The 25,816-nt window shown below is 40.9% G+C and overlaps 1 protein-coding gene across 1 annotated transcript in view; it reads right to left on the bottom strand.

Moving 5' to 3' along the window:
- Positions 1-25,816, bottom strand: part of LOC308400768 (leucine-rich repeat and fibronectin type III domain-containing protein 1-like protein) — a 437,364-nt gene that overhangs the window by 56,042 nt on the left and 355,506 nt on the right. The window contains exons 7-8 of the mRNA XM_080888721.1: positions 3,250-3,517; positions 567-767 (exon numbers count right to left, since the gene is read on the bottom strand). Coding sequence (XP_080744847.1) covers positions 567-767; positions 3,250-3,504 — 456 coding nt within the window. The 5' untranslated portion in view covers positions 3,505-3,517. The remainder of the gene's footprint in view (positions 1-566; positions 768-3,249; positions 3,518-25,816) is intronic.

Raw genomic sequence — 25,816 nt, 5'->3', positions numbered from 1 at the left:
AACTTTTCCACTCACGATCTTGGCTCTTGTGTGAACGCTTGGTTGACAACGAATGTTAAAAGCACCGATTAAAATTAGTTGGATTTAAAACACTTTGTTAGTGTAATTTGGGCTTACCCAGAGGAGCTGGTGGCAGCAGAAAGAGCAATTTAAACACTTCTAAGAGTTTTGCATCCTTTATGTGAGTGATTTTAGTTCATTTTCAGAGCAAGTTCTTAATTACACTGTGAAATGGTTTTGCGTATTGAGAAGCAGAGCTTAATTTGTAGGACCGCTAGGATTATTTTTTAAATTGAAATCATAATTTTAAAGCTACTTAATGTCCGAGGTTAAATGGACATTTTTGTCCCTGTAGTTTTATTTATGTGTCTAGATTTTGGCCCAATTTCTGATACGAAATTAAATTAAAAAGTTCTTCTTCACGTGTCTTTGAGGACACGATCAAGATGGGGATTTCCGTTCTCCAGAGTTTCTTTACTGGTTTAATAAGAGTTAAAATATTTTTACATATTTAAAAAATATACATTTTCTCTGCATGAGCTGGATGTTCAGCTATGCTTTAGTACCTGAAAGGCTCCCTCTGATATACTGTGCAGCTGGTTGTTGGCCAGGATGAGGTGCCTCAGGTTGACCAGGCCCTGGAAGTGAGAGTCATCCAGCACGGTGAGGCGGTTGGCATCCAGGTGGAGGGCGTGGAGGTCCTGGAGATCGGCAAAGGTGTACGGCCTGATCTGGCTGATGGTGTTTCGACTTAGTGTCAGGTGGATCTGGACATGCAGGAAAACACAAGATCCACATTAAATGACCCATTTTCATGTAAAACACCAACACGTTGTTTTTTGCCAACTCAAAAATGGTGCAAAATGGATAAAAGCAATCTAATAAGGTTCACTTTGGCATATTTCTGTGTAGGGAGGTAAGTGATAGCTTATGAGTCACCACTTAAGATATAATGTTTAGTTTGAGCAGGTTGAACTCGCGGGTCTGTGGAGATTAAACTTGTATTTAACCTTCCACATTTTTTCATGAATGATACTAGTAATTAACGTGAGAGTACAATGGGTCAATGAATGAGTCCGGTATCCATTTATACTTAAAGCTATCATTAAAAAGCTCGCTGCTGAGGTCAGGAATTGCAGTCTGCTTAATACCTCCACTGTACACAAAATATGAGTGCAAAGATGCAAAAATATATTCGATTAACACCCAAGAAAGGGTCAATCAGCCCCCACACATTTCGAATCTGCTGTGGAAATGAGCCTCGATCACAGGGGACATCTGTGGCGCTCCGTCACGCTCATCACCAAACGATTAGAGCCTCATTTCCCACGTTTCCTTGTGTGTGAGCAAACATCTTCCATGCTGTTGTGCTCACACTAGAGAGAAAAGTTATGTTTCACACACTAAGGAAGTCTCCAGCTGTGACGAGTGTGTCTATTTGGTGCGTAAATATGGTGATATTGGTGGTTTTCTTCTTGAGCTGCGTGCAGTGAAGCCTCGTTGCCCCCATTACTGTGATTACGGTGGGATTAATTAGTGAAATCCATTAAGATATCAGAAATGTCACCTCAGTCAACATGTTATGCTGTAAGGGGCAGATGTTCCTAATGTTTTCTGAGCTCTCTGTGGAATAAACATGACATGTTGCCTCATTTCTTACTTTCACATTCAGAGTTTTCTTTACTCTGACTGATGAATGCTTGCAAACCCTCCTCAGATGCTATCACACCATTAATCTGTGATGCACGGTTTATTTCCGAGTTTATTTTGAACTCCAGTGAGGCACTTTACTCTTTCTGTACTGGTTACTCTTTTCTGTCAGGTAAATGTACTTCAAATAGAGGTGTCCTCAATTTCTGCATTTCTGCCATAGGATGCTGCACGATGAGTCTAGTTTTTGACCGACGGTTTTACAAAGATGCAAATATCATAAATAAAAATATTAGATATGATCTAACTGTGTGACAAAACCCTGTTCTAGATAGTGTTAGAAAACGTGTATTTAAGTATCACTCTGGTCTGTTGCTCTTTGTTTGTTGGGTCTGGATGGTTCTGGCAAAGACTTGCAGGCTTTTTGGGTCAGCATCTTTATGTAAAACATCATTCACCCTGTTTCATTTCTGCTACTGCAACATTACAGAGACACAAGGACGATGATTAAATTAAAGTATTTACTTCATTTTGCAGTAATGATGTGTTTCAGTGTAAACGTGTTCATTTCACGTCTTAACATGGGAGTTTATGGACCGACTCACTTTTGGAGCCTGCCTCAAGAGGCCATTAGAGGAACTACAGTTTTTGGCATTACTGCACTGGCTTCACTTTTCAGCCCCGGAACAGGTTGCCACTCTCTACTCATGCATTACTTTGTCTCTTATGTTCTCAGTTTCACCACATATACTCAGAGAGGAGCACACGAAATGAAGGTGAATTGACATAATGGGCCATGACAACAAATAATTACAGGCCAATGCAGGTCAATCATCAACTCCTCAAAAGGAGGATGGCTGCAGTGTCAGGTGGGACTAGTTACTCTGTTACTCCGTTTCAGAAGTTCATTAGCAAAAAGGGAAACTCCTGTAATGAGCTATTTCACGGCATCAAACGCTCTCTGTAAAACCCTGGAACCTGTTCAATGTGGAAAATGTTCCATGATTAACACTTTATTGTAATGTCACTGCGTGACTGAGACTTGACAGCAGAATCGGGTAGAGAAACCTTCCTCCAGTTGATCAAAGCTGTTTTAACTCTGCAGCTTCAAAATGTTGCATTTAACTTAAGAATGACCGCTGCTGTTCATCTGCAGCAATCCAGTCAAGCAGGCTGGGAGATGCTGAAGTACAGGATTACTTTTCCCAATAAATTCAAGCATAACATTAATAACCTATAACATCTTGCATGAATCTGAACTGTTGCTGCAATATAACTGAAGTAATAATGGGCACTGATTCATCTCTGATGGCTTAACAAGTCTTTTGGCTCAGTGTGCAAAAAAATGTAATTCATGTAAACAAAAGGCTGTTTAATAAGCTAATAAGTAGAGCACGGTTGAGTAAATATAATCAATATGTGGGGCAGCAGTAACATAAATGTTTAGAATAACTTGGTTGCTGTGATCTTTTTCATGCAAAGCTAAAACAACATTAAAAAAGAGTTTCCTGGCAGGAGCGGCCCAGGTGGAGCCTGCTTAGCAGAAGGAAGCTACAGTACAAACATGAATGTGAAGGTGTTAAAAAAGTGAGCTCTGACCAGGCTGGTCATGTTGGCGAAGTCACGGTGCCTCAGCGTCGTAATGAAGTTGTCCATCAGCCTGAGTTCAGCCGTCTGGCGGTCAATGTTGGGCGGAACGAAGAGGAGGCCTGTCTTGGCGCAAAGCACCGTGTAGGACGGCAGCAGATTCTGGCACGTGCACCGCTTCGGACACAGCATGGACGAGGAGCAGGAGGGGAGGGAGGACAGGAGGATGAAGAGGAGAGGGCAGACCAGCAAGGAGATGATATCCATGGCTGCTCTCCTGCTGCAACAGAGAAATTAGGAACACATCAGTTCATGCAGCAGCACACACTCAAGTATCAAACTGGACTTTAAAAACACCCAGCAGGGGACAGAAATGACTTCCAGAGCTCACACGGAGCATCAAATTAAGAAAAAAAACTGCACTTGATCCAAATCAGCGCTCCTTGGTTTGATTTAAAGGGTTGGTTATTCAGCAAAGACAGTCAAACACTGCAGGATGACTCTATAAATGATTATTCATCACTGCAGAAAACACGCTGTTTTTCTTCTTTTCTGCTTTTTTTTGGCCGTACACAGCAACAAAGCAATATTTCTTTTATGCATCTTTTTCCACAAAAAGTTTCAAGAAAAGAAAAGTTTTATATTAAAGGATAGAGGAGACAAGAGATAGATGGTTAAGGAGATGGGAACGGGAGGGGAATCAGAGACGCTGAGGTAAATGAAAGAATTTAAGAGCATGTTATTGCAGCACTTTCCCTTTTTTTTGCTGAGTGAGTTGTCCTGGGAAAGTGAAAGTAAACAGCATGCATACAACCAATTAACCTCAGCGCACTCTTATGATTGCAATCTAAGTAGAACATTAAAGAACACAAATTACACAGTGTGCAGTTGTCTGCCTCACTTCATAAATTTCAGAGATGTTTTTGTGCATGAAAATGAGACCAAACCAAGTTTCCCAGCCATGGCAATAAAGGAATACATTTACATTCATATTGATTTCGCTGTATGTTTGTAAGTTCAACTCGGCGGAGCCCTGAATAAATTCATATGAAGAGAAAAGGGAAACACACAAAAGCGGGAATGACACACGCAAAGGAAAATCATGAGAACGCACACACTCATTCATGCATGCGTGCGGACTCCCGCATGTGCACACACTCTGAAAAGTTCTTCTGAGTTAGATGCCGAGCGACTGGAGGAAGGTCGATTGCAAATAACAGCGGAAAGAGACGCGCTCTTTTATTTATGGTGCAGAAATATTCAAACTGTGCCTCAGCCTGCAGCACAGAATACAGAAGAGGAAGCGTCTGTGTCCTCATAACATGGTAGAGTGCAGGATACGGAGTTAAATGTGAGCAACTAATGAGAGAGATGTAATGGAATGAGATAAATTCAATGGAAATGATGAGGAGAATTCAAAACCCAACTGAGACTACACCCAAATGTCAATGGGTAATTCAGGAGTGTGCACACGATGGGAATTCAAGCGTTCAAACAATAATGAGCGCCGACCGGCGCTCACAAATTTGTCACGTGAATGAGAATCTCAAAGACGTTTGGCTAGGCTCAGGGTAAACGAAAAAGTTTCATATGTCGTATCTGTGACTCATCCAACAGAAGGGTTTCATTGATTGACCAGGAAGTCCTGCTGATATCAAAATGTCTTTAAAAGGAGAGACCTGGCCGAAGCAGCAGCAAACACAGCGTGACAGTATGAGCATGTGCCTCCTCAAACCACATACATTCAGATCTTTATGGAAATGTATTCCACGTCCACGATGTACATTAACAATACGTGCATATGAACAGCATGCATGAAAAATGAAGCTCAAAGAGGAGCATGGCTTGGAAGTTTGTTTCAGTTTTAACTATCACAGAGTTTCCTGCAAGTTGTCAGTGACGACTACCAAATTATAATAAATGTAAAGGTGTGAGAGAGAGCATAGAGATGCATGACTGAATCAAATGAGTTTAAGTGTTATCAGAACAGAAATGCGCTTCCCTTTTTTGTCTGGACCCTTTTTTAATTTGCAGTTTTAAAATGGTTTTGATCTTTGATGGAGGACAGTCCAACTCTACAGGCTTGAACTTGACAAAAAAAGAATTGAATTCAAATGGTCACCCATACATATGCAACCTGTTCTCATTCCTAGGGCATGAGCACTTGACATGCTGGCTGAGGGAATATTGGACACTGAGAAGGAATGGTCCACTTGTTTGGTTCAGCAAAATATGCTTGTTTTTGTTAAAACACACATTAACAACATTAACATTTAGACTGGATTCTGAACTCCCGGCGCAGATACCAAGTAGCACCTTGTGGTTGGTTGTTGGCGTTTTAGAGAACAGCAGTAATTGATGCCTGGGAGAGAGGATGAGCTGTGAGAAAGCATTTGCCCTCTTTTCCTGATTTTTGAATAAAACATGTAAGCGTGACAAATATTGTCAGGACCAGTGAGTCCACCTCTGAATGGGTCAAAAATACAAATTGAATGGTTTTGGTGTGGCTTAGTCAAAGTTTGGACTTAAATCCGATTGATTTTTTTTTTACTTTAGGCTTTAAACTGGCCGTTCATGACTGAAAACCCTCCAATGTGGATGAATTAAAGCAAGTCTGCAACTAAGAGTCAATCAAAATTCCTCCACTGCGACGTGAAAAGGCTCATCGCCGATTATCAGAAAAACTTGACCGCACATTTTCCACACAGTGGCAGACAGGTCTGAGGAGCTCTTTGTAATAAACGAATCATTCAAGTAAAAGCTAACTGCATTTTACAATTACTCGGGTCATCTTTGTCTAACTTTAGAATTATTTGGGTGATCTAAAATATGTAAATATGTAAAAATAAATCAGGAAGGGGGACATGCGCAGCGCTGTATATGTGCTGGACACATTAAACACAGAACACTGTTGGTGTGAGGCAGAGGTGACCAATTATCTCTACTGTTTCAATTTGTTTACAGCTCGTTAATATACACTGTTTTGTACTTTTGCAGGTTTTTCAGGTGCCGTAAGATGTTGGGTCTCTGAAGAGCACTGGTGCTCTGAGAACAGATTTAATTTGTTTAGTCAGGCCAGCTTAGCGTGAGAAAAATGCAAAACAGTTCTTTTTCAGACTACAAGCACTTCTCAATCTCCGTCGCTCTCTCTCCTCTTTTCATCACTTGCTTCTCGACTGAAAGTGCTTCTCATTTCAATTGCATTGCCTCTTTTTTCCATCCTTCTACTTATCTTTCTGCCTGCATCATCCCATCATCCCTCTCTCAAACCCTTTTCAGCTGTTTCCTGTCACCTCTCACTTCTGAGACTGCAGACATCCCTTCATTCCTCTTTCCTCCCATCCTATCATCATTCTCTTCCTCCATCTGCATCACTGCCTCTATCCATCCTTCTGTCTCTCCATTTTCATCCCTGGAAGAGCATTTACTCATCTATCTCTCCACATGACTTACATGTCCATCCCTTTCCCCTCTGTGCATCTCTCTCAACTCTCTTTGATCAACTCCTTCTTCATCCATCTATCCTTACCACTAATTTTTCACACTGTCATCCTCCTGTCATCTCCCCTTCTATTCATCGCCTTTGCGTCATTCTCTTCCTCATATTTAAAAATAGTATGTTACATGTTTGGGATCTGCTGCTTGCAAAATAAAAGGCACGTGTTGAGCAACATGTCCTCAGATGATAAAGAAATATGCAATTTAACATTAAAATGATCATTTGTATGTTGATTGAACTTCATGGTTTGCCGGCCAGACCTGAGTTAAAGTGACCTTCAAAGAAGCAGGAGGTACTATTGAGAGCAGCGGTACTTCTACTTGCCTCTAATTTGTTTTGTTTGGACCTTGGGATAAGATCTCAGACATGGTCTTGAAATTCTTACCAATCACATCTTGGCATCTTGGTTTGTAGCGTGTTAGTGTGAGGCTATCGAGTTGCAAACGCCGGGACTGAAAAATGAAGCCTAGTCAGAAAAAACTGCAGTTCTTGGTTTGGCCACATGAGGCTGCCTCATGCGTCTCCCATGTTAAATGACCAAACTTAACAGCGTTAAGCAACACATTTACCACCTGATACAAAAGAAAACCCCCTGCTAGGCATGATCTCAGCGAATTTGAGATGCCGAATACGTCCACCATTTTCAAAACAACCTGTAGTGCTGCAGCTTTGAGCTGCATAATAACTCTCATTCCAACATGCTCCTAATCAGGATACTTGCTAATTAAAAAAACAATTATGACGATGAAAATCATCATGATGAGCCAAAAGTTTCAAACTGTAGTAAAATGTTTGAACCTGAAGAAGGTACAAGTGGCTGGAGTCTATCGCAGCTATCACAGGGCAAGAGGCAGGGTACACCATGGTCGCCAGTCTGTCGCAGGGCTAACACTGACAACCATTCACACCTTGGCAATTTAGAAGTACCAGCAAACCCAACTAACTGCATGTCTTTGGATTGTGGGAAGAAGCCGGAGCACCCGGAGAGAACCCACGCAAACACGGGGAGAACATGCAAACTCCTCACAGAAAGACCTGAAGGTGGAGTCGAACTCAGGACCATGAATGTGTGAACCAACTTATTAATGCATTTTCACTGGAAAACTCGACAAAATCAGTGGGATGAAATCTCAGGGAAGTGCAAATATCTATAAAAATGTCTTTTTGCCAGTCCATCCAACCAAATTTTGAACGTCAGAGCAACCTAATATTCCTAAAATGCCATTATTCTTTTTGCTCCAAGACCACCTCTGCAAATGTCACAGCTTTGTAAAGTGGTGAAAAATCCTACTAATTATAGTAAAATATGGTAGTGGGATAAGCTTCTCTTTGGGGCACTCTAAGATGCGCTCAAGCATGCGGTTCATGGTTGTCAGCATGCAAACCATCAGCTGTTCCTAAAGCTGACCAAGTACTTTTCTTTCCTAAAATACTTTTCATTTCTTTTTCAGTTCAGTTTTATTCATATAGCACCAAATCACAACACCACAGGTGCTTCACATTGTAAGGTTTAAACGTAAGGTGTTGATGTCTCTAGAGTATTTTTTGCATTAATATTGTCAATGAACAAAGGAAAGCTTTGACTGTGTGTCACATACATTTTGTCATTCATGATAAAAAAAAAAGTGCCTAAAGAATCACAAGAGTGAGCAGAAATCACACAGAGAAGTCACAGAGAATAGTGTGGATGTATAGGCTGAAGAGAGAAATAGAGGAAAGCCATTGAGTGGGTGGGAGCTTGATGAGAGGACAAGAGCAGAAGTTCCTTTTTCCAACCAGCTGGTGGAGATGTTTAGCTACAGCTTCAGAAACATGAGAACACACACGCCTGCAAGTGCACACACACAAACATGCAGACTCAGGGCTGAAGCAAAGTCAGGCCACTGTGCTAAAGCGATGTGTATACTGCAGGAACAGAATGAAGACGAATGCTGCGAGAAACAGAGAATAAAACACACAAGGTAGAGCGACATCTGACAACTGAAGCATGAGGGGATATTTTACATTCATCAGACTGTGAATATTCAGTAAGCCCGACTGCTGCCTCTACCTCACACTCATAGGCTGCTTCCTATAACTTAAGCATCAAATGCTGCGGTGGCTTGAATACATTAAAGGAATAAAATGACACCTTGCTTACATTCTGCTTAGGTTGCAGGATCTTATACCATATGTTCACAGCTGTGCTGCGATGCAGTGCAGGACTCATGCACCCTTCATGTTGGAAGGGTCAGCCAATCAGAAAAAAATGGCTTGGAGAAAGGGGGGTTGTGAGATTGTTATATTATCTTATGCCACGTTGTACCCCTAATTAAAGATTGTGAAATCATTATGTAGTTTTAACTCCTGACTTAGAAGAAGGTGACAACTATTAGATTTATTAGACTGATTTGTATTACATTAGACTGCTGATTTATTGTAAATGAATTACATTGTTTTATGCTGATTTACAAGAAATATTGTTTTCAGAGAATCATGGCCTTATTTGTCTGATTAGAAAGAACGGAACATACTGCACAGGAAGCCGAGGTCATAACTTCGGCTCACTGAGAGAGAAAGAATGTGGATGTTTAGGTTTTATGACTTTGGAGGGGGGCTGAAGCTACAAGAATGTGAGAAACGGTCAGACACTTCGAGATCTTGCGGACACCCTCCTGTCCACATCTCCGTCTGGACGTTTTCTAATGCTCAAAGTGTTGTATGGAATAAAGAGATTGTTGATTGAGCATTTATACACCGAGTGTTGTTCTTCCTTCAGCCCAAAGATCAAAGAATTGGGATATTTAACAGGATTGAAGCTAAAATGGCTTATTTCAGACAGATGGCTTATTTCAGACAGATGGCTTATTTCAGACAGATGATAAGCTAGGGCTGCACTGTAGCTCAGTATAAGATAAATAAAGATTACTTTTAATGTAACATTCCCACTTTTATATGTACGGAAGCACTTTACAAAGTGCTTTAGACTACAAGTCACATTTTAACCAGTGGATTCTCTACACTTTAAGCACGTTATCTGTCTCACATCCAAGGCCAATTTATAATCAACAGCCTCACTAAGTTGCAAGTCTTTGGACTGTGGGAGGAAGCTGAAGTACCCAGAGGAAACTGTACCCAGAGGTAACATGCAAACTCCACACAGAAAGGCCTGAGCCAATGAGATGTCTCATTAGTGCAAGAAGTCTGCTTTGAATCCTGTATCAACTTTGTCCAAACCAGCGTTGTGTTTCATGACGGTGGGATAGACTTAAAGTTTGATTTGATTCAGAAGAAGAAGTTAATGATAATGATAACAGGCTGTACATGCATGACTGTGTTGTTGGTATAATATATCATGGCAACAATTTGGGTAAACAGAGTATTTTTATTGTGCAAGTCTCATTTTGGTCCAAAACACATCATAAATCAGTGAATAAGCCTTTGTTCCTCTTCAGCGCAGAATGATTATGCAGTTTGATCAATAAAGATATGAAAAGTTTGTTTGTGTGCTACTGGTTTAGTCCAAAATATGTTTTGCAACTGTACAAGCAAAGAAATTTATCATAAATATTCTTTATGAATAACAAAAACGGTTGTTGTGTTTTAACACTATAAAAATGAAACTGAGCTGATTTAAAATCACTTCTCTGAAGCTCACAGAAAGATTCACAGATGCTTCAAGTTACACCATGTCGGTAATGTCGTGCTACTTTTTTTTAAAGACTTTTTGAGTAAAGAAAGTAATCTGATCCCAGCGTGTCCCACTTGTAAGAGAATAATGTTTCACATTTTTAAAGCAACACTCCTTAAATGAGACAGGATTTTACAGAGTGATCACAGCATGTCTCCCAGCAGGAGAGAGAAGCTGAGCTTAAGAGTTCTGTCACATCATCTCCATCTATTTATCTGCGTGTCTGCCACTGCTGCTCTGACACAACCAACTCGCTGCTGATGATCTTTGAATCGATGCATCTGAAATGGAATTAAAATCAATAGTAACTGACATGCAGAGGCCAACTGATGTTAATGTCTGGGTTGGATTTAAACATATTAATACAGAATGTTTACCATCCATACCAACACCATGTTCCTGTGCAGATGGAAAAATTAAATCATAGCAGCAAGTGCACAGAATATTGAATTTATGGCACGATCCACTATCATTTATAAGAGGCTTAAATTGATAAGATAAAACACAACTCAAAGTAATAAAAAAAACTGTTAGTTTAATTAGTTTAAGGAATCATAAAATAGGAAATAGGTCACTGAACACAAATTCCCATTCATTAATTGAATAACGGCCTTCTAGACACAAGGGTCACCACTCCTTAGCCATCTTAGTAACAGCTCTGTGCATTTATTTAGGAAGTTATTTTTGAAGTTTCCTTCTAAATGAAAGGCAAGAAAGCCATAACTTCAACCTTAAAGGTCACTGGGACACAAAAACTGCACGTGTGCTAATTGAATCTACTGAAAACTGCCGACTTTTTCCCAAAACAGGCTTTAAAAAGTCTCCTTTTCACCTTTGCACAGTCGCATTAATGGATCAGTCTGTAGTGCCAACACAGTCAACATCTCTGGCTTCCTGCACCACAGCACGAAACTGCTAAATGCTAATAGTTGCTACTTCTTCACTATGAAAACGAGTAGCTATGCTCACCAAAACATGGAACTGTGGGTGAGTGCAACACCATGACTGGCTCGTATGCTGCTCAGCTTAGCTGTTGAATAGCAAGTGCAGGACAACCACCTTTATTTAAGCAGCATTTCTTTTAAATCGTGCCAAAAAAACACCACTATTTAAATGACTGCGATACGCATTTTATAGCAACGTTGATTAATGAGTTTTGCTCGTATAATAAAGACTCTGAAAATGCAACTGTGCAAAAAAACGACTGCAAACAATAAATGCAACAAAACTGTGATAACTGTATATCTAAAACAATAGAAAAGCATAAGAGAAAACACTCTCACAGAAGTTAGTTTTAGGTGCATAATTCAAATATCATCTGACGCCTGAATGTTTTACTCTGCTGTGCACAGATGTGTCATCAGTGTCAGGTGGTTGTAGTATTAGCAGATGAAAGAAAAAGGTTAAAAAAGTGATAAAGTTGTTAAGCATGTCTGCTTTATTGATTGAGATGCTTTCACTTATGGGTAAGTATGTGTGCCCACTTTCAATGGAAGCTATTGTTAAACTCGGAGCAGCTCTGAAAGGAGACCCATCGCTCAGCGACAGACTGAAAGAACTAGTGATAGAACTGAGCAAAATGCTTGTTTTCAAGTAATTAGACAGCAATCAGCGAAGTGCAGTTATTCTACACAGGTCCAGACTGCAGTCTTAAATTCAACATTTTATTATAGTATTATAGTTTTGTGATCAAAACAGGCTGTGACAATAATGCTGTCGCAGCCAAATATAGAAGTGCATTTTCCTGTAGTCACAGTGCTTTTAAAAGTGATGACAGTAAGAAGTTACTACAAGTTTACAGCTTACAAGAAGCCCTAATGCTGCTCATTTGTGTGTGTGTGTGTGTGTGTGTGTGTGTGTGTGTGTGTGTGTGTGTGTGTGTGTGTGTGTGTGTGTGTGTGTGTGTGTGTGTGTGTGTGTGTATACGAGACACGGGAAACAGGCAGACAAATTTCAATTTCAATTAACATCAATCACTGTCATTTATACCGATGACATGTTAATGGATTTTGCATACACATGACACACTGGTAGGCCGAGCATCATGGAAAGTGTCATTTATATTTAAATGTCATTTCATTTCTACAGTCATCACCGTTATGCTCATTACAAGCCACACTGGGTAAAGCTGACAGAGTCGTACTTTAACCAGGAGCTGTAATCAATATCACTCAGAGAGCAGCTTCCATATTCAAATGCACATCCTCTTTATCTCACGCATTCCCAGTCTCCACTGCTGGCTCTGTTTATTATTGTTTTATTTACGGAATATTTTATTTGATGCCAGGGCCACGAGTGATTACATAAAAACACCATTACCATGCAAATCCCACCATCCCACCAGTCACCTCTAATCAGATAAATCACCCAACTGTGTGTGGCACATACTGAATATAATAAGAACTAAAAGCAACACATATTCGTGCATCTTTTATAGGGTTTCAAGCTTTTCGAGTATCTGAGTATACAGTATATTTAGAAAGGTAAGGAGACAGAAATGGGCAAAATAAATCATACGCTGATCATTTCAGGCTGAATTTTTACACACGGCATAAACATCTATATGTTTTATGAAAGCAACAGAGGGGATGTTTAATTAATTAATATAGAAATAAAGCAATGCTGGAGGACACGGTGAGCAGCAATGTGGATGCTCCAAAGAATGAATATAGTTTAAGTGAGAGCATGCACCATGGATGCAGTACAGTTTATTAATCTTTGTGTAACGAAGAAGACTGCCAACTGTAGCATGCACACGAGGGCTTCTAATATCATTTTGTTAACTTCATTTCTTGTTCTGATCAAAGAGACTAAAATCAAACCTCAAACTACGTGTGAAAAAATAGGAAAAAGACAAAAACACTTTTTTCTTGCTGTTGCTTCGACTCAAGTTTCATATCGTTGAATGATCACCACCTCTCACGTTATCTCACTTTGACTGGGCTGCCATCGCTGCCTGGTAGTGATAATCGTATTCCTGTTTGTTCAGGAGATGAGCTGTTCTCAGGAGAGCCTGGGAAATGCAAATGCTGTGGTAATGTCACCAGAGGGGTCTTCAGGCCTACTGAGACTACACGCCATCATTAGATATTGACCAACATTACTTCTTTCCTCGCTGCTGGGGAGGAATACTACACTTTCCATCTGTCTGAAAGTCTTTCAATCCAAAGTTGGCACCTACATAAAAGAATTCACTGCTTGTTTCACCATCAGAAAAAATAAATAAATGGATACATTTTGTACGAGTGAAGCGGAGCACTGACAGATGTATTGGTGCAGCATCAGCAGGGATCTGAACAGAGAGCTCAGCCTGAAAACAATGTTGACTGGTTGATCTGAATTCCTGCCCTCACTTATGGCCACAAGCTCCTGGTAGTGACTGAAAGAATGAGATGATGGATCGGAGCAGCCGCTTCCTCCAAAGGTTAGCTACGCCCAGCTTTAGAGACAGGTCATGGTCACTCAGAGTAAAGCTGCTCGTCCTCCACAACAAAAGGAGTCAGGCAGTTTGGGCATCGGACCAGGATGCCTCCTGGGCACCTCCTAGATGAGGTGTTTTGGACATGTCACACTGGGAAAAGACCCCGAGAGGACGCCCTGGGGCAGACCCAGGACACACTGGAGTGATTACATCTCTTGGCCAGCTTTGGTACCTTAGCTTCCCCCTGGAAATGTTGGGCAGGGGGGTGGCTGGGGAAAGAAAGGCCTCGCTGCTCAGACTACCCCCACAACCTGTGGGCATGGATGGATGGATTTTTCTATTATATTCATATGCTTATTGTTTTTAACCCAGTGTCACACAAAACAAACAGAGTTAAGGTAGATGTAATAAACACAAGTAAGAACAATCCCAGAATCATCCATCCATTCGCTTCCACTTATCCTTTTTCAGGGTAGCGGGGGGCGCTGGAGCCAGCTGTCATAGGGCGAGAGGCGGGGTACACCCTGGACAGGTCGCCAGTCTGTCACAGGGCCAACACACAGGGACAGACAACCATTCACACCTAGTGGCAATTTGGATTATCCAATTAACCTATCCCCACAAGCTGCATGTCTTTGGAGGGTGGGAGGAAGCCGGAGTACCCGGAGAGAACCCACGCATACACGGGGAGAACATGCAAACTCCACACAGAAAGACCCCGACCTGATGGTGGAATTGAACTCAGGACCTTCTTGCTGTGCGGCAACAGTGCTAACCACCGTGCCACCGTGCTGCCTGCCTGTGTAAAACTGACACTGAATTAATTTAAAAAAATACTGACTTTAAAAGTAAAACAGGAAGTAAAGAAAAGACAAGTACAAACGTTAGAGACATGAAGCCCGACAGGAGCAAGAGCCACCAAAGAAATGCAAGACTGAAGGAGGAATACACTCAGAGACATCCAAGTCACCACAACTGTACTGTTGCATTTTTCCCCCAATTTTAAGTTAATGTGTTGATGCCTGTAATGAGAACCACAACAAACATTCTCCTTGCAACATCTAAGCTTTGTAGTGTTCTTTAACATAGACGCACACAATCAGCACAGATTCATAGTGGTGATTTTTAAGGCAGCGAGTTTACATGTATGTTAGACTACACGGATAGTTCAAAAATCAGCTCCATCGCCACTCGTCTCCATCTCTCATCGTAGGCTGTAGAAAATAAATGAACATATTCTCAGTGCTGCTGAGACTCTAAGAGGGACTGTTTTCTAGCATTGTTATCTGGCACGAGTTTCTGTTGGATTAACATAACCTAAATAGTGCAGCTTTGTCCAGTTACATTTTTCTTTTGAATATCCTTTCTTACATGTCATACGCCGTGATTGGATCATCTAAAGCTTAGAAAGATTAATTATAAGTGAGTATATTCCTTTTGCTCAGTCCAGTCTTTAAGTGATGACGTATGAACTCTGCTTCTAGGTCCAAACTACTCTGTGCTTATAAAGGCTGTTGTGTTTTTAACATGTTTTAATACTTTGTATCTTGTTCTATTTAATCTGAACAAGCCCCTAAAAACAGTCAGTGATCATTGTCGGCTTCTCTCGGTTTTGGAAGGCGCTTTGCTAATAACTTTTATCTTTACCAACATCACTGCTATCAGCTATCACTAGGAAACGTTGGGACTATGGGCCCACGTTTTTGTAAAATAAATGTTTTCTTGACAAAACTGTATATGAACCAAACTTATTACAACCCTAAAAAGTTGCGTCCTCTGGTTTTGAGGACGAATATGTGTCGGATAATCATCATATTCCATATTTCCAAGTGGCTTCGAATGCATTTGAATTTGCCTTTGATTTTATCTCCAGAAACCAGTGAAGCTCTAAACATTGGTCATTTTAGTCACCTTAATAATGTCCGTGAGATGCTACTGCCTGCCCACTCACGGGTTTGGGAGTAATGGGAATAAAAAAATCTGATCCGTGCAGCTATGAGGAGGCTTTTAACAGCTTGGCCAAAACACTTTACTTCTACCACATTTTCTTTTCTTTTTTTTGTTGCTCAAAACAAGGCACGCACACCAAATCAGTGATTGCCTGCAATCCTGTGATCAAAAGGGAGCAAACACGACGAGCTTTCTTAACACAATTCAAAAGTCATTGATTTAGAGAAGTGCAATGTGCATGATCAAAGACGTATTAAATTGAATTTTTATGAAAGGCGAACCAGATTTTAGCTCGACTTTGATCTTTGGAGCCTTTGAGGAAAATTCCACGCTGCTGATGAGCCCTCGTTCATCGCTTCATCGCAGAGGCTGAGCTGCTGGACAGCGGCTGATACCGGCTGCGGTGGCATTAATATGAATGATGGTGTTGGGAAGTTCATCAGTGCGGAGGAAGGAGTAGCGACGGCGTTGGGAACGGTGTTGTTTTGGGCTGAACGTGTTCATACTCAAACAGATGTAAAAACCTGAAGATAGATTGACTAGATTGGGGGGGAAAAGCTTTTAGGCCTTTTTTAGCTTTTAACATGCATGAATTATTTAAATATATCTATTCTTATCTAAAATAGTCTCTTTGGGACAGATTTACTAACAGTGTAGATCCTTTTTTTGATATTCACTAAATGCAGCGTCAGTTTAATTTAAAGTGCTGCTCGTGCAGATGTATTTAAAAGTTTTCCAGCTAAGGGAGCTTTCACAGTGAGCCACAGGTTTGGAGTGTTTCAGATTTTAGTCACATTTCAACATAAAGATTGGTCCACAGTGAAATACTCTCCGTCTGGCTTTTCTTAACAAAAATGAACTTGGGTGTAATTTATTTATTTATTCTTCTCTGAAATATTGGATCTGTTGCAAATCAAACTGAAATATCTGTCAAAACACAGCTATTAATGGAACAAACACACCTGGAATGTCTCAGTCTTAAAATATGTCACACTGGCTTCAATAAATACCTGCAGCTCAACACAGGCTGCGAAAAGAAGAAAAAAACTAAAACACAGCAAAACAGAGGAATCTGCACATTTATGCACATGCTGCTGTAACTTCATTATCTGTACATCGCACAGGTCAGTTGTGTCACAAAGATTAGAGGCAGCAGTTTATTAGTAAAGAATGAGTCCTGCACTCCACCTGAGCTGTCAGTAACCAATAATGTGCAGCTGGTGATTTTACCTTCATATCAAAAGCATCAGTTCTCCTTCAGCTGCCTCACTGATCTGATTTTTCACATATGCATCAAACCTGTGCTTAATGTTTAGTAGATTATTTGCTCCTTCAGTGGCTCTACTTGTTTTTAATTGCTAATTTGATGATGCCCTTGCTAGGATGCTGATCATTATTGAAGCTACCTGCCTATATTTTGGTTTATAAATTAGCGCACTGCAGATTGGCATAGTGCAAACTGACATCTGCAAGTTACACGCTTCACTCTGCATACAGAAAAGGAAACATGGGGCCAATTGTTTGCCTGTTCCAACATGTTGACAAAGAACGAAGGCTATTTAGCATGATTTAGGCCCACACGCACTCGTTCTGCATCATCCAGTCTGCTGTGTAAAGTGCTCACCTGCCTCTCCTCCATACTTCACTGTGCCCTGCCCACACAGAAGACCCTCGCCCGAAAAACACACATTCAGTGAAACAACAAGCTGAGAAGAGATAACATCTGATAAACCACGGCTGCATGAAGCACCAATTAATCTCAAACCAACAAACAGGAAGACTTTCCTTCTGACTTCACTTGTTTTGTGATGATTATGGTAAATAGACTGGTTCTTATATAGTGCTTTCTTTTACGCAACACGTCTCATTCACCCATCCACACAAGCTCCTCCTTCTGTGTCTGAGTGCTTTCTAGCAAACATGCACACTCTGATGAACTTATCAGGAGCAACTTGGGGTTTGGTATCTTGCCCAATGAGCTCCAGAGATGGTACCACCAAACTTGCAGTAGTAGTAGATGACCTGCTACCTCCTGAGCCACAGTCACCCCATAATGGATGATTGAAAACACTCCCCCACAGAGACAATCATTTGAAAGAGGGTGAAGCCACATGCATGGACTTATTCACAGATACCAACCTGACATGAAACTAATAGGGAGGCAGGTTAAAATTTAACATCATTCTAATAATAGTATAACATTGTTTTAATGCATTACTATTAAAACAATCTAAATTATTGGCACAGATCCTCAATCAACCTGAACATCCCCGTGATGTCCCAACTCAGGAGCATGTGTCCTGATGCAATAAGTTCTTAGCTTTTTAACCTGTAACTTGCAAACTAAATGATGAGCCACAAAGAAACAACACAAAACTGGTTATAAACTTGTTACTGTGTGGCTGTTTAATCTTTCTTGTATGTAGTATACGTACAAGAAAGATTAAACAGTGGTTTTTGATGTAAGAGGACAGAAACAGGGTGTATCATTGGCACAGTATTGTAAACGGGATCTCCTTCTCAATAGGCTATAAGACCCCTACGGTACGTCCTCATCCCATTACTGATCCACACTTCACCTTTTGAGACACTGCTGCACCCGTTACAGCTGCCAGTCACCGAACCAATCAAACAGAGGCTCGAGAGTACAGCAGGGGTGGAAAGAAAGGAGCGCACACACGCTTTGGCACTCCTGAGCCTGTTCCTAACCACAGGGATCACTCGTTTGCCCTCAGTTCGTCTTGTAAACTAACATTTCAGTTGAAAGGCTTATCTGAAAGATTTCACATTGATGCTTAGGTGACTCGAGGGGTTGTGGAGACAGTGGGCTGGCAGCGGGGCGTCTACGTGTGTGTGTGTGCGATCATGGCTGGGTGAAGGTAATCAGAGTCATCAGTCAGATCGCTTCATCTCATCTCTGTCTCAGTGTGACTCTGGAGCAGAAGCAGGTCACATGACGTGTGTGTGTGTGTGTGTGTGCGTGTGTAAGAGATGGAGAGTAATTACGTAACAATTTTTTTCGACAAGCCTGTTTAATTATATTCCTGAATGTCACCGGTGTGTGTGTGTGTGTGTGTGTACATGTATAAACTCTCAGTTCTGTCATGTGGGATTTGTGAAGACTGTATTTAAATAACTTTACATGTTTAATCTGTGCACTGCCACTGCTTGTAGGTGATTGTGTGTGTGTGTGTGTGTGTGTGTGTGTGTGTGTGTGTGTGTGTGTGTGTGTGTGTGTGTGTGTCACTGTGTTTGTGATTGTTTTTAGAGTCGATTTTGAATAATTTTACATAATCCACGAACAGAGACGTTACAGCAGAAACAGAGACGACATTTGAAACACCAATCAGCTCTCCGATCCACTCTCTGCTGCCTCGTGTTAATTGGGAAACTGTGTGTGCACTGTGTAATGTGTGTGCAGAATAAAAGTTCTGCAACAGGATAATTGTACAAATCAAGTTGAGATTTTAATCACTGCATTTTATGACTGAAATTCAGAGCATTCTTTTTTTTTGCAGTCTGTGGAGCGTTGTCTGCTTATTTTTATCTTATGGAAAATAATATTTTTGCATTTATTTTAATATTAAAATAGACACTGAAGTATTTTTATTTCTTTTCTCATCTAACTCTGCAACTGCAATACAACGCTAAGGCTCAAAATAATTGGTTTCAAACTGTTTTTTTCCTTCTTTAACCAGTTTATACTGTCACTGATGATGTCACAGCTTTAAGCAAATAAGCCCCACCCACCAGGGATTGTCAGTTTCTTTTACAGAAAGTGTGAAAGTCAATAAAAAATGTTTAAAATGATACTAGCCTGCAGTGATTGGCAGGCTTGGAGCTTTTTACTTTGCATCATGACAGACAATATAAACAGCAAATGGCTGCATTTATTCTGTGCTTTAATCCAGAACCTTCTGTTACTGATCACAGCCTGACAACCAGGACGTTCAGCGTCTTAAACAAGGTTACTTCAGCATGACTTATAAGCACAGGCTGTATATAAAAGATTGACATAGCTGTCATGTCTGAGACAGAAAGCCAATGCTGATCATTCTTTCTAACGATCAGCAGGGGGCGACTCAGATAGAGGTCTACTGGAAAATGACACCTTGGCTCCTTCAATCTATGACCCCATGAAATACTTTCCTGACACATTTATGGTCTCATTCATTAGAAGACACAAAGCTAATTTTCCTGCCCCAGTTAAAGCCAATGAGGAGGATGACACAGGATATGATTTGATAACATAGCATAGTGATAATACGCTATTTTATCAAATTGTACCTACGCTAGTAAAATTTGTTGTGATTTTTATACTTGAGGTGCATTCAGCCCATTTAAACAGATACAGGTCTAATTTCCACCATTTACAGTAAATAAACATGTTGGTGATATTGTGGCCACTTCAGAATTTCCACAAACTCACATGAAATCTGAGGAAAGAAAATAAAGACTACAGCAGTGGTAATTACTGCACTTGGTGACCGTGTGTACCTATTGTGTGTGTCAGCTGGAAGAAATGGCCGAATAGTGGCTTGAGTGATTTGACTGCTTTGTTCACCACATTTCTATTACCTGGCTCTGTGTGGTACAGTCATGACAAGGCAAGTGAACAGAACAGGTGTTCAAGAGCAAAGAAACGGGTTTTATTCAACTGCAAGTGAAACGTCGGAAAGAAAACACAGTAATACATAAATAATCTCGACACACATCCTTAAGCACACACAGCCACACGCATCCCTACACCTGACGGAGATAAGCATGTCTGCTCATGCACAAACACCAGGCTTATAACTGTTTCTATAAACACAGGCGGCCGGTGCAGTGACAAGAGGATTATCATGTCAATAAGAAACAGCAGCAGCAGCAGAAAGGAGGAGCGGGAGGAGGAAGAGGGGGAGGAGGAAGACGACAGACAGAAAAACCGGATGACAAAGAAAACAAGTGAGGCACACCAAAAAGAAAAGCTGAAGGTCTGTGTAGATGACTCTAACGGTGTGCTTGTTGTACTGTCATGCTGCGGCTGAATTGTTTATGAGACTCTCTTAGATTGGCTGCTGACGGCAGTGGAGATGCACTAATATGAGCTGCTGGGAAGCTCCGTGCTGCAGCAGCATTCACGAGCAGCAGATGCATGGTGCTCCAGCCAGGAGATGTGCAGAAATAAACACAGACAGAGATAAACTCAGTGAAAATGTTCATTTGAAAAAATAATCAGCAAAGTTAAAAATGGTTCATTTGCACGGTGCACTGTGTACATGCCTGCAGCGTGCCGAGGCGTGTTTAATGGCGTGGCTAATAAATATCACTTAATGTAACGTAAGTGGTAAATTATGCATGCAAGGCATGTTATGTTAGCATACACTAGATTGATTTGGAGGTAATCTGTCTCAGCGTTGACCTGACCGTGATGTTAAACAAGCAGATCTTTTGACTCCGAGGTCCTCGGGGAAATTTCCTCACCAAAAGACAATCCATCTGGTAGCTGTGACACCAACAGATGAAACCACCAAACTATAAAGCTATACGGTGCTACTGAGGAAATAAATGAATACCTTCATTTATGACCTCAAGTATGAGAAGTAAACCAAGAAAAAGAAAAAAATACCCTTATGTACCATTTGCTTTCAGTTCTGCACAGGAATGTTGAAGCAAAGTGTCACATTTATTAAACAGCGTACAATGATTGAGGATAGGATTAAAGAAGAAAATAAGACAAAGGAAGAGGACTGTTTGCAGCTGGAGCATGGCAGTAAACCATGCCAAAGATACAACTTTTGCCCTGATGGAACATTTAAAATGACAATAAATCTCCCAAGATGAATGAACTGCTCCTGTTCCTCATCGCCTCCTCTTCTCTGATGAAGGTAAAACATGTGAAGCTGTAACAGCTTTATTTCCAAAACTGGAATCGAGTGTCAGGCGTCTGGAAAAAACTGAACCTCTAAATTTAGATTCATTCTATCTCACTTATGTTATGATTCAATGATTCAAGAAGGATTCACAAAACGTTCTGAGACATCCAATCTCATTCAGGCTGTAAAGGGCACAAAAGATTGAATGAAGTCTTATATCTGAGTGGTCTTTTTGTCAGTTGACCTCAACTGGGAATCATACCAGATAATAACACAAGAATCAGCTCTGTGCAAAACTCCATTCACATCCTTCTCTGACTTTTAACACTATGACTCTATTAGTCTATTCAGAATCTATTCAGATCAATAAAAAAAAGAATCTATATTCCACGTTAAAATAATCAGTGACTTGCTTTTTGGGCTTTTATTTTAAAGTTAGCAAACATTTGTGACTTTCAAAGCTCTTTAAGTAAAAACTGATTTCCATGTGAGGAGGTAAATGGCAGTGAGGGAAGAGCAAGGAAACAGATTTGAACCATCACTCAACCAGGAGACTACTTTACTTTTGAACCTCTCAGTGATGAGACGCAACCCAAAGAATGTTTTTGAGAAAACAAACCACATTTTTTAGGGAACAAAAAAAGCATGGATGGGTGGGTGTTTTTCCAACCCCGGATTATAAAGCTGTAAAGTCATAACAAGCTGCCAACACAAATGACACGTTAGGTCTCACTGTGTTGGAGAGTAGCCTCTGACAGTAATGGAGGAAGGAAACGGCAACCCACAATTTTTGCCACATATGCAAAATGGTAAATGGCCTGTATTTGTATAGCGCTTTTACTAATCCCTAAGGACCCCAAAGCGCTTTACACGTCCAGTCATTCACACACTGGTGATGGTAAGCTACGTTGTAGCCACAGCCACCCTGGGGCGCACTGACAGAGGCGAGGCTGCCGGACACTGGCGCCACCGGGCCCTCTGACCACCACCAGTAGGCAACGGGTGAAGTGTCTTGCCCAAGGACACAACGACCGAGACTGTCGGAGCCGGGGCTCGAACCGGAAACCCTCCGATTACAAGGCAAGTGTGATGTAACCAAACTTTCTCTCCAGCACCGTGTCACATGACGCTCCAGTTTATGAGAGAGCAGACAACCTTTAACTGGAAGTGTTCTTCAGATGTGGTAATGAACCTGCATGCTCACTCATGATCATTCGTTCCAGGGCATCAGATAATGTTCTGTCACTTTGCGATGGTGTCGCAGAGATAAACACACAGTGTTGTTTAGCATCAGCGTGTTGATGGATAGCGACGTTTATGAATGACAAGAGATAACAGTGCTCTAACAGTCTTCTTTCAAACAGCGATAAAGTCCGCACTGGTACTTAGTAGTGATGGACTGCTCGCACTCTGTTGACGACATGTTGAAGCAGAGCCAGGTCTCGAGGCGCTTACATACCGAGGAGTAGCGACATAAAAAAGCCATGTAAGGTGCTCTGACAGTTTAACAGACTGGCGTATCCGCTGTGACATCATTTATTGGTTTTGCACTCCTCGTTCAGAAACACTAGCATTAGCATTAGCATTGTGTTGTTTTATTGACATTGGAAGTTAACTCATAAAAATGAGAGCGCTGGGTGGTAAGCTATCAGGGGCTCCCAATTCTAGTATGCAGGACGCAGGGTCAGTTATAAGAAAAAATAACCCTAAGCAGGCTTGTTATGAGTGGAGGGATCAGTCCAAAGAGCCTCGATCCTTCTTCTACAGACTGCAAACATGGTGTTTAATGGTGGAAAAGTCTGAAACTGTGAGAATGTAGAGGAACTGATTCTGGGGAGTAATTTTGTCATCGTCCTTAGGTGGACATTAGAGCAACTGCAGTTTTTGGCATAGACAGTTTAGTGGTTGTCACTCAGCTTTTATTTATTATTTTCTACCTTTAGGAAAAGATGCTTGTTCACCGCCTAAATAAGCTGTGGTTTGTTAAAGGGTTAAAGTCTGCTGTTTACGGTTCATTTACAAGGTTCCACACATAATGCACATGTGTCACTATTGGCATAATGAGGGTACCAACACCAAAGAACACCTTGTGTCTCTGAGATGTCAACAGCTTTGAAAAATCCCAGTGTTTGGCTCGTGGGAACGAGAGCAGCCTGGATCACTTAGGAGACTTTATCATGGCAGAGAACCCTGTTGTGCTTTGAAGCTACAGGTGGTAGCGCCGGCACCACTTTCCAGGAAATCATGTTCCAGTTGCATGTCATGATATTTGTTGAACCAACACTAAATTGCCGTAGAAGCAATTTGTCAATACCGTGTTTATCAAACATAATTTCATGTCAGAATTAGCAACTCTGGAACACATTAAATAACACTGCAGACCAAACGCGAGGCTGATTATCATAATCCATGCATAACATTCACTGGCTCTCACATATTCACTTCATTCACCTTCAAACCTTCAGGTTGTTTACTGTAATGTTTCAGCTCGTCACATGTTTTAAACTACAGATATTTCCCTTACAGCTCTCGCTGACACACATTAGGAAGAAACACAACGCAGATGAAATTTGCCCCTTCATCTATGATTTCTTCTTCCCTGCAACATTGGAAACCACTTCATCAACAGCAGCACTAATTGACACTCTCAGGCTCAGAGTGCGTGCATGGGGAGTAATTATGCAAATGCGAGCGTGCACATACATGTTCGTATTTACTTGCATGTGCCTCTCTGGTGATGGAGTGACTGGAGAGAATCAAGATAATGACTAGGGAGCAGTGGAGGTTAGATAAATTGTAGAGAGGAGGAGCAGGGTGGAGAGAGGAGCGATATGGGTGGATCAGGCTAAGAGGGGAAAAGGGAGAAGGAGGATAGAGGAAAAGGAAAGTTTGCTGAGACAGAGAAGAAAAAGAGAGATGAGAAAGGCAACAAGAAAGCTGACACCTCAACACTGATGGAGTACGTCCTGTACTCAGCACAACATAGAGAGAGATGAAGATGGGGGAGGGCAGACTGTGACGCAGAGAATGATAGACTGTGAGATAAACAGATGGAGGAAAGACTGAACTGTGGATTGAAAATAGTTATACTCATAATTATTCATGTATTTAGGTTCAAAGTGTCCATAGAAATATACATTCTGGCTAACAATGCGTCTCTATTTTTTCTTGTTAAAGAGGCAGCTGTCTGGTTGATCCCCTGAGAGTTTGATTGTCCATCATTGTGAAGCTCGTGGTTTAGTATCGGAAGGATAAGTGTTTTTTGTACATCAAGTAAGTCAGCAGCATTATTTTTTTTTACCCCCTTCGAGATCCTTTTCACAATTCGATGCCATTTTTGAAGCATATAAATAAACTAAAATGTGGTCACATGACCCCAACTTTACAAACTCTAACCTCACCTCCTGTGTTCAGCCCTCACAGCTTCTGTAGACTCACTTAGCTACTAGTTAGCAAGTGGATACCGAAAAAAACAGTGAAAAGCAGGGAGTGCTAACTCATTCTTGCACTCTACAATTTTTTTGAAAGAACAAATACATAAATATATATATAGCCCCTAGTTCACTGGCTTTTATTGAACATTCAAAGCTTTAAAGCTTCAAGGTAAATCCCAAAACCAGACCGAAAAACTGAGGTGACCGAGCTTTTGCAGTTGCTGCCCCCAAGCTCTGGAACAGTCTGCCCCTTAACCGTTTGAAAACGCACTTGTATTCTCTATCTTTCAATTATGAATAGTCTTCACTATTTTCATTATGTGTTGTTTTAAAATGTGCTTATAAATAAATTTAATTAGATTTTATAGACTCACAAATACACAGTTTCATTCCCCAAAACAGTTGAACAGAGTCATTTTTATCAAAATATAAAAAAAGCACATTTGTTTAGGACTACTTTCAGAGGTGGATTAATGCACTTTGGTGCTACAGTGAGTCTACTATATGGACAAACTGGCACACTCACAAGAGCTCCTCGGGCATTCAAGCCCATCCCATGAAGCTCCTGGTGTACAGCATCTGTGCTGATTTTAAGGCCAGAGGAGTTTTTATGCACTGTGTGCATGAGCAGATATCTAGGAGGGAAGAAATTACACAAACAGATTTGTTGCAAGGGTTGCAAACTTTTACAGTACCAAGCAGTGAGCGTCTTTAGAAATACTCATTGTTTCACAAATGTTGTAAAGG

This window comes from Rhamphochromis sp. 'chilingali' (assembly GCF_963969265.1).
Source record: "Rhamphochromis sp. 'chilingali' genome assembly, chromosome: 8".
NCBI lineage: Eukaryota > Metazoa > Chordata > Actinopteri > Cichliformes > Cichlidae > Rhamphochromis > Rhamphochromis sp. 'chilingali'.
This window is presented reverse-complemented; position numbering and strand designations above follow the sequence as displayed.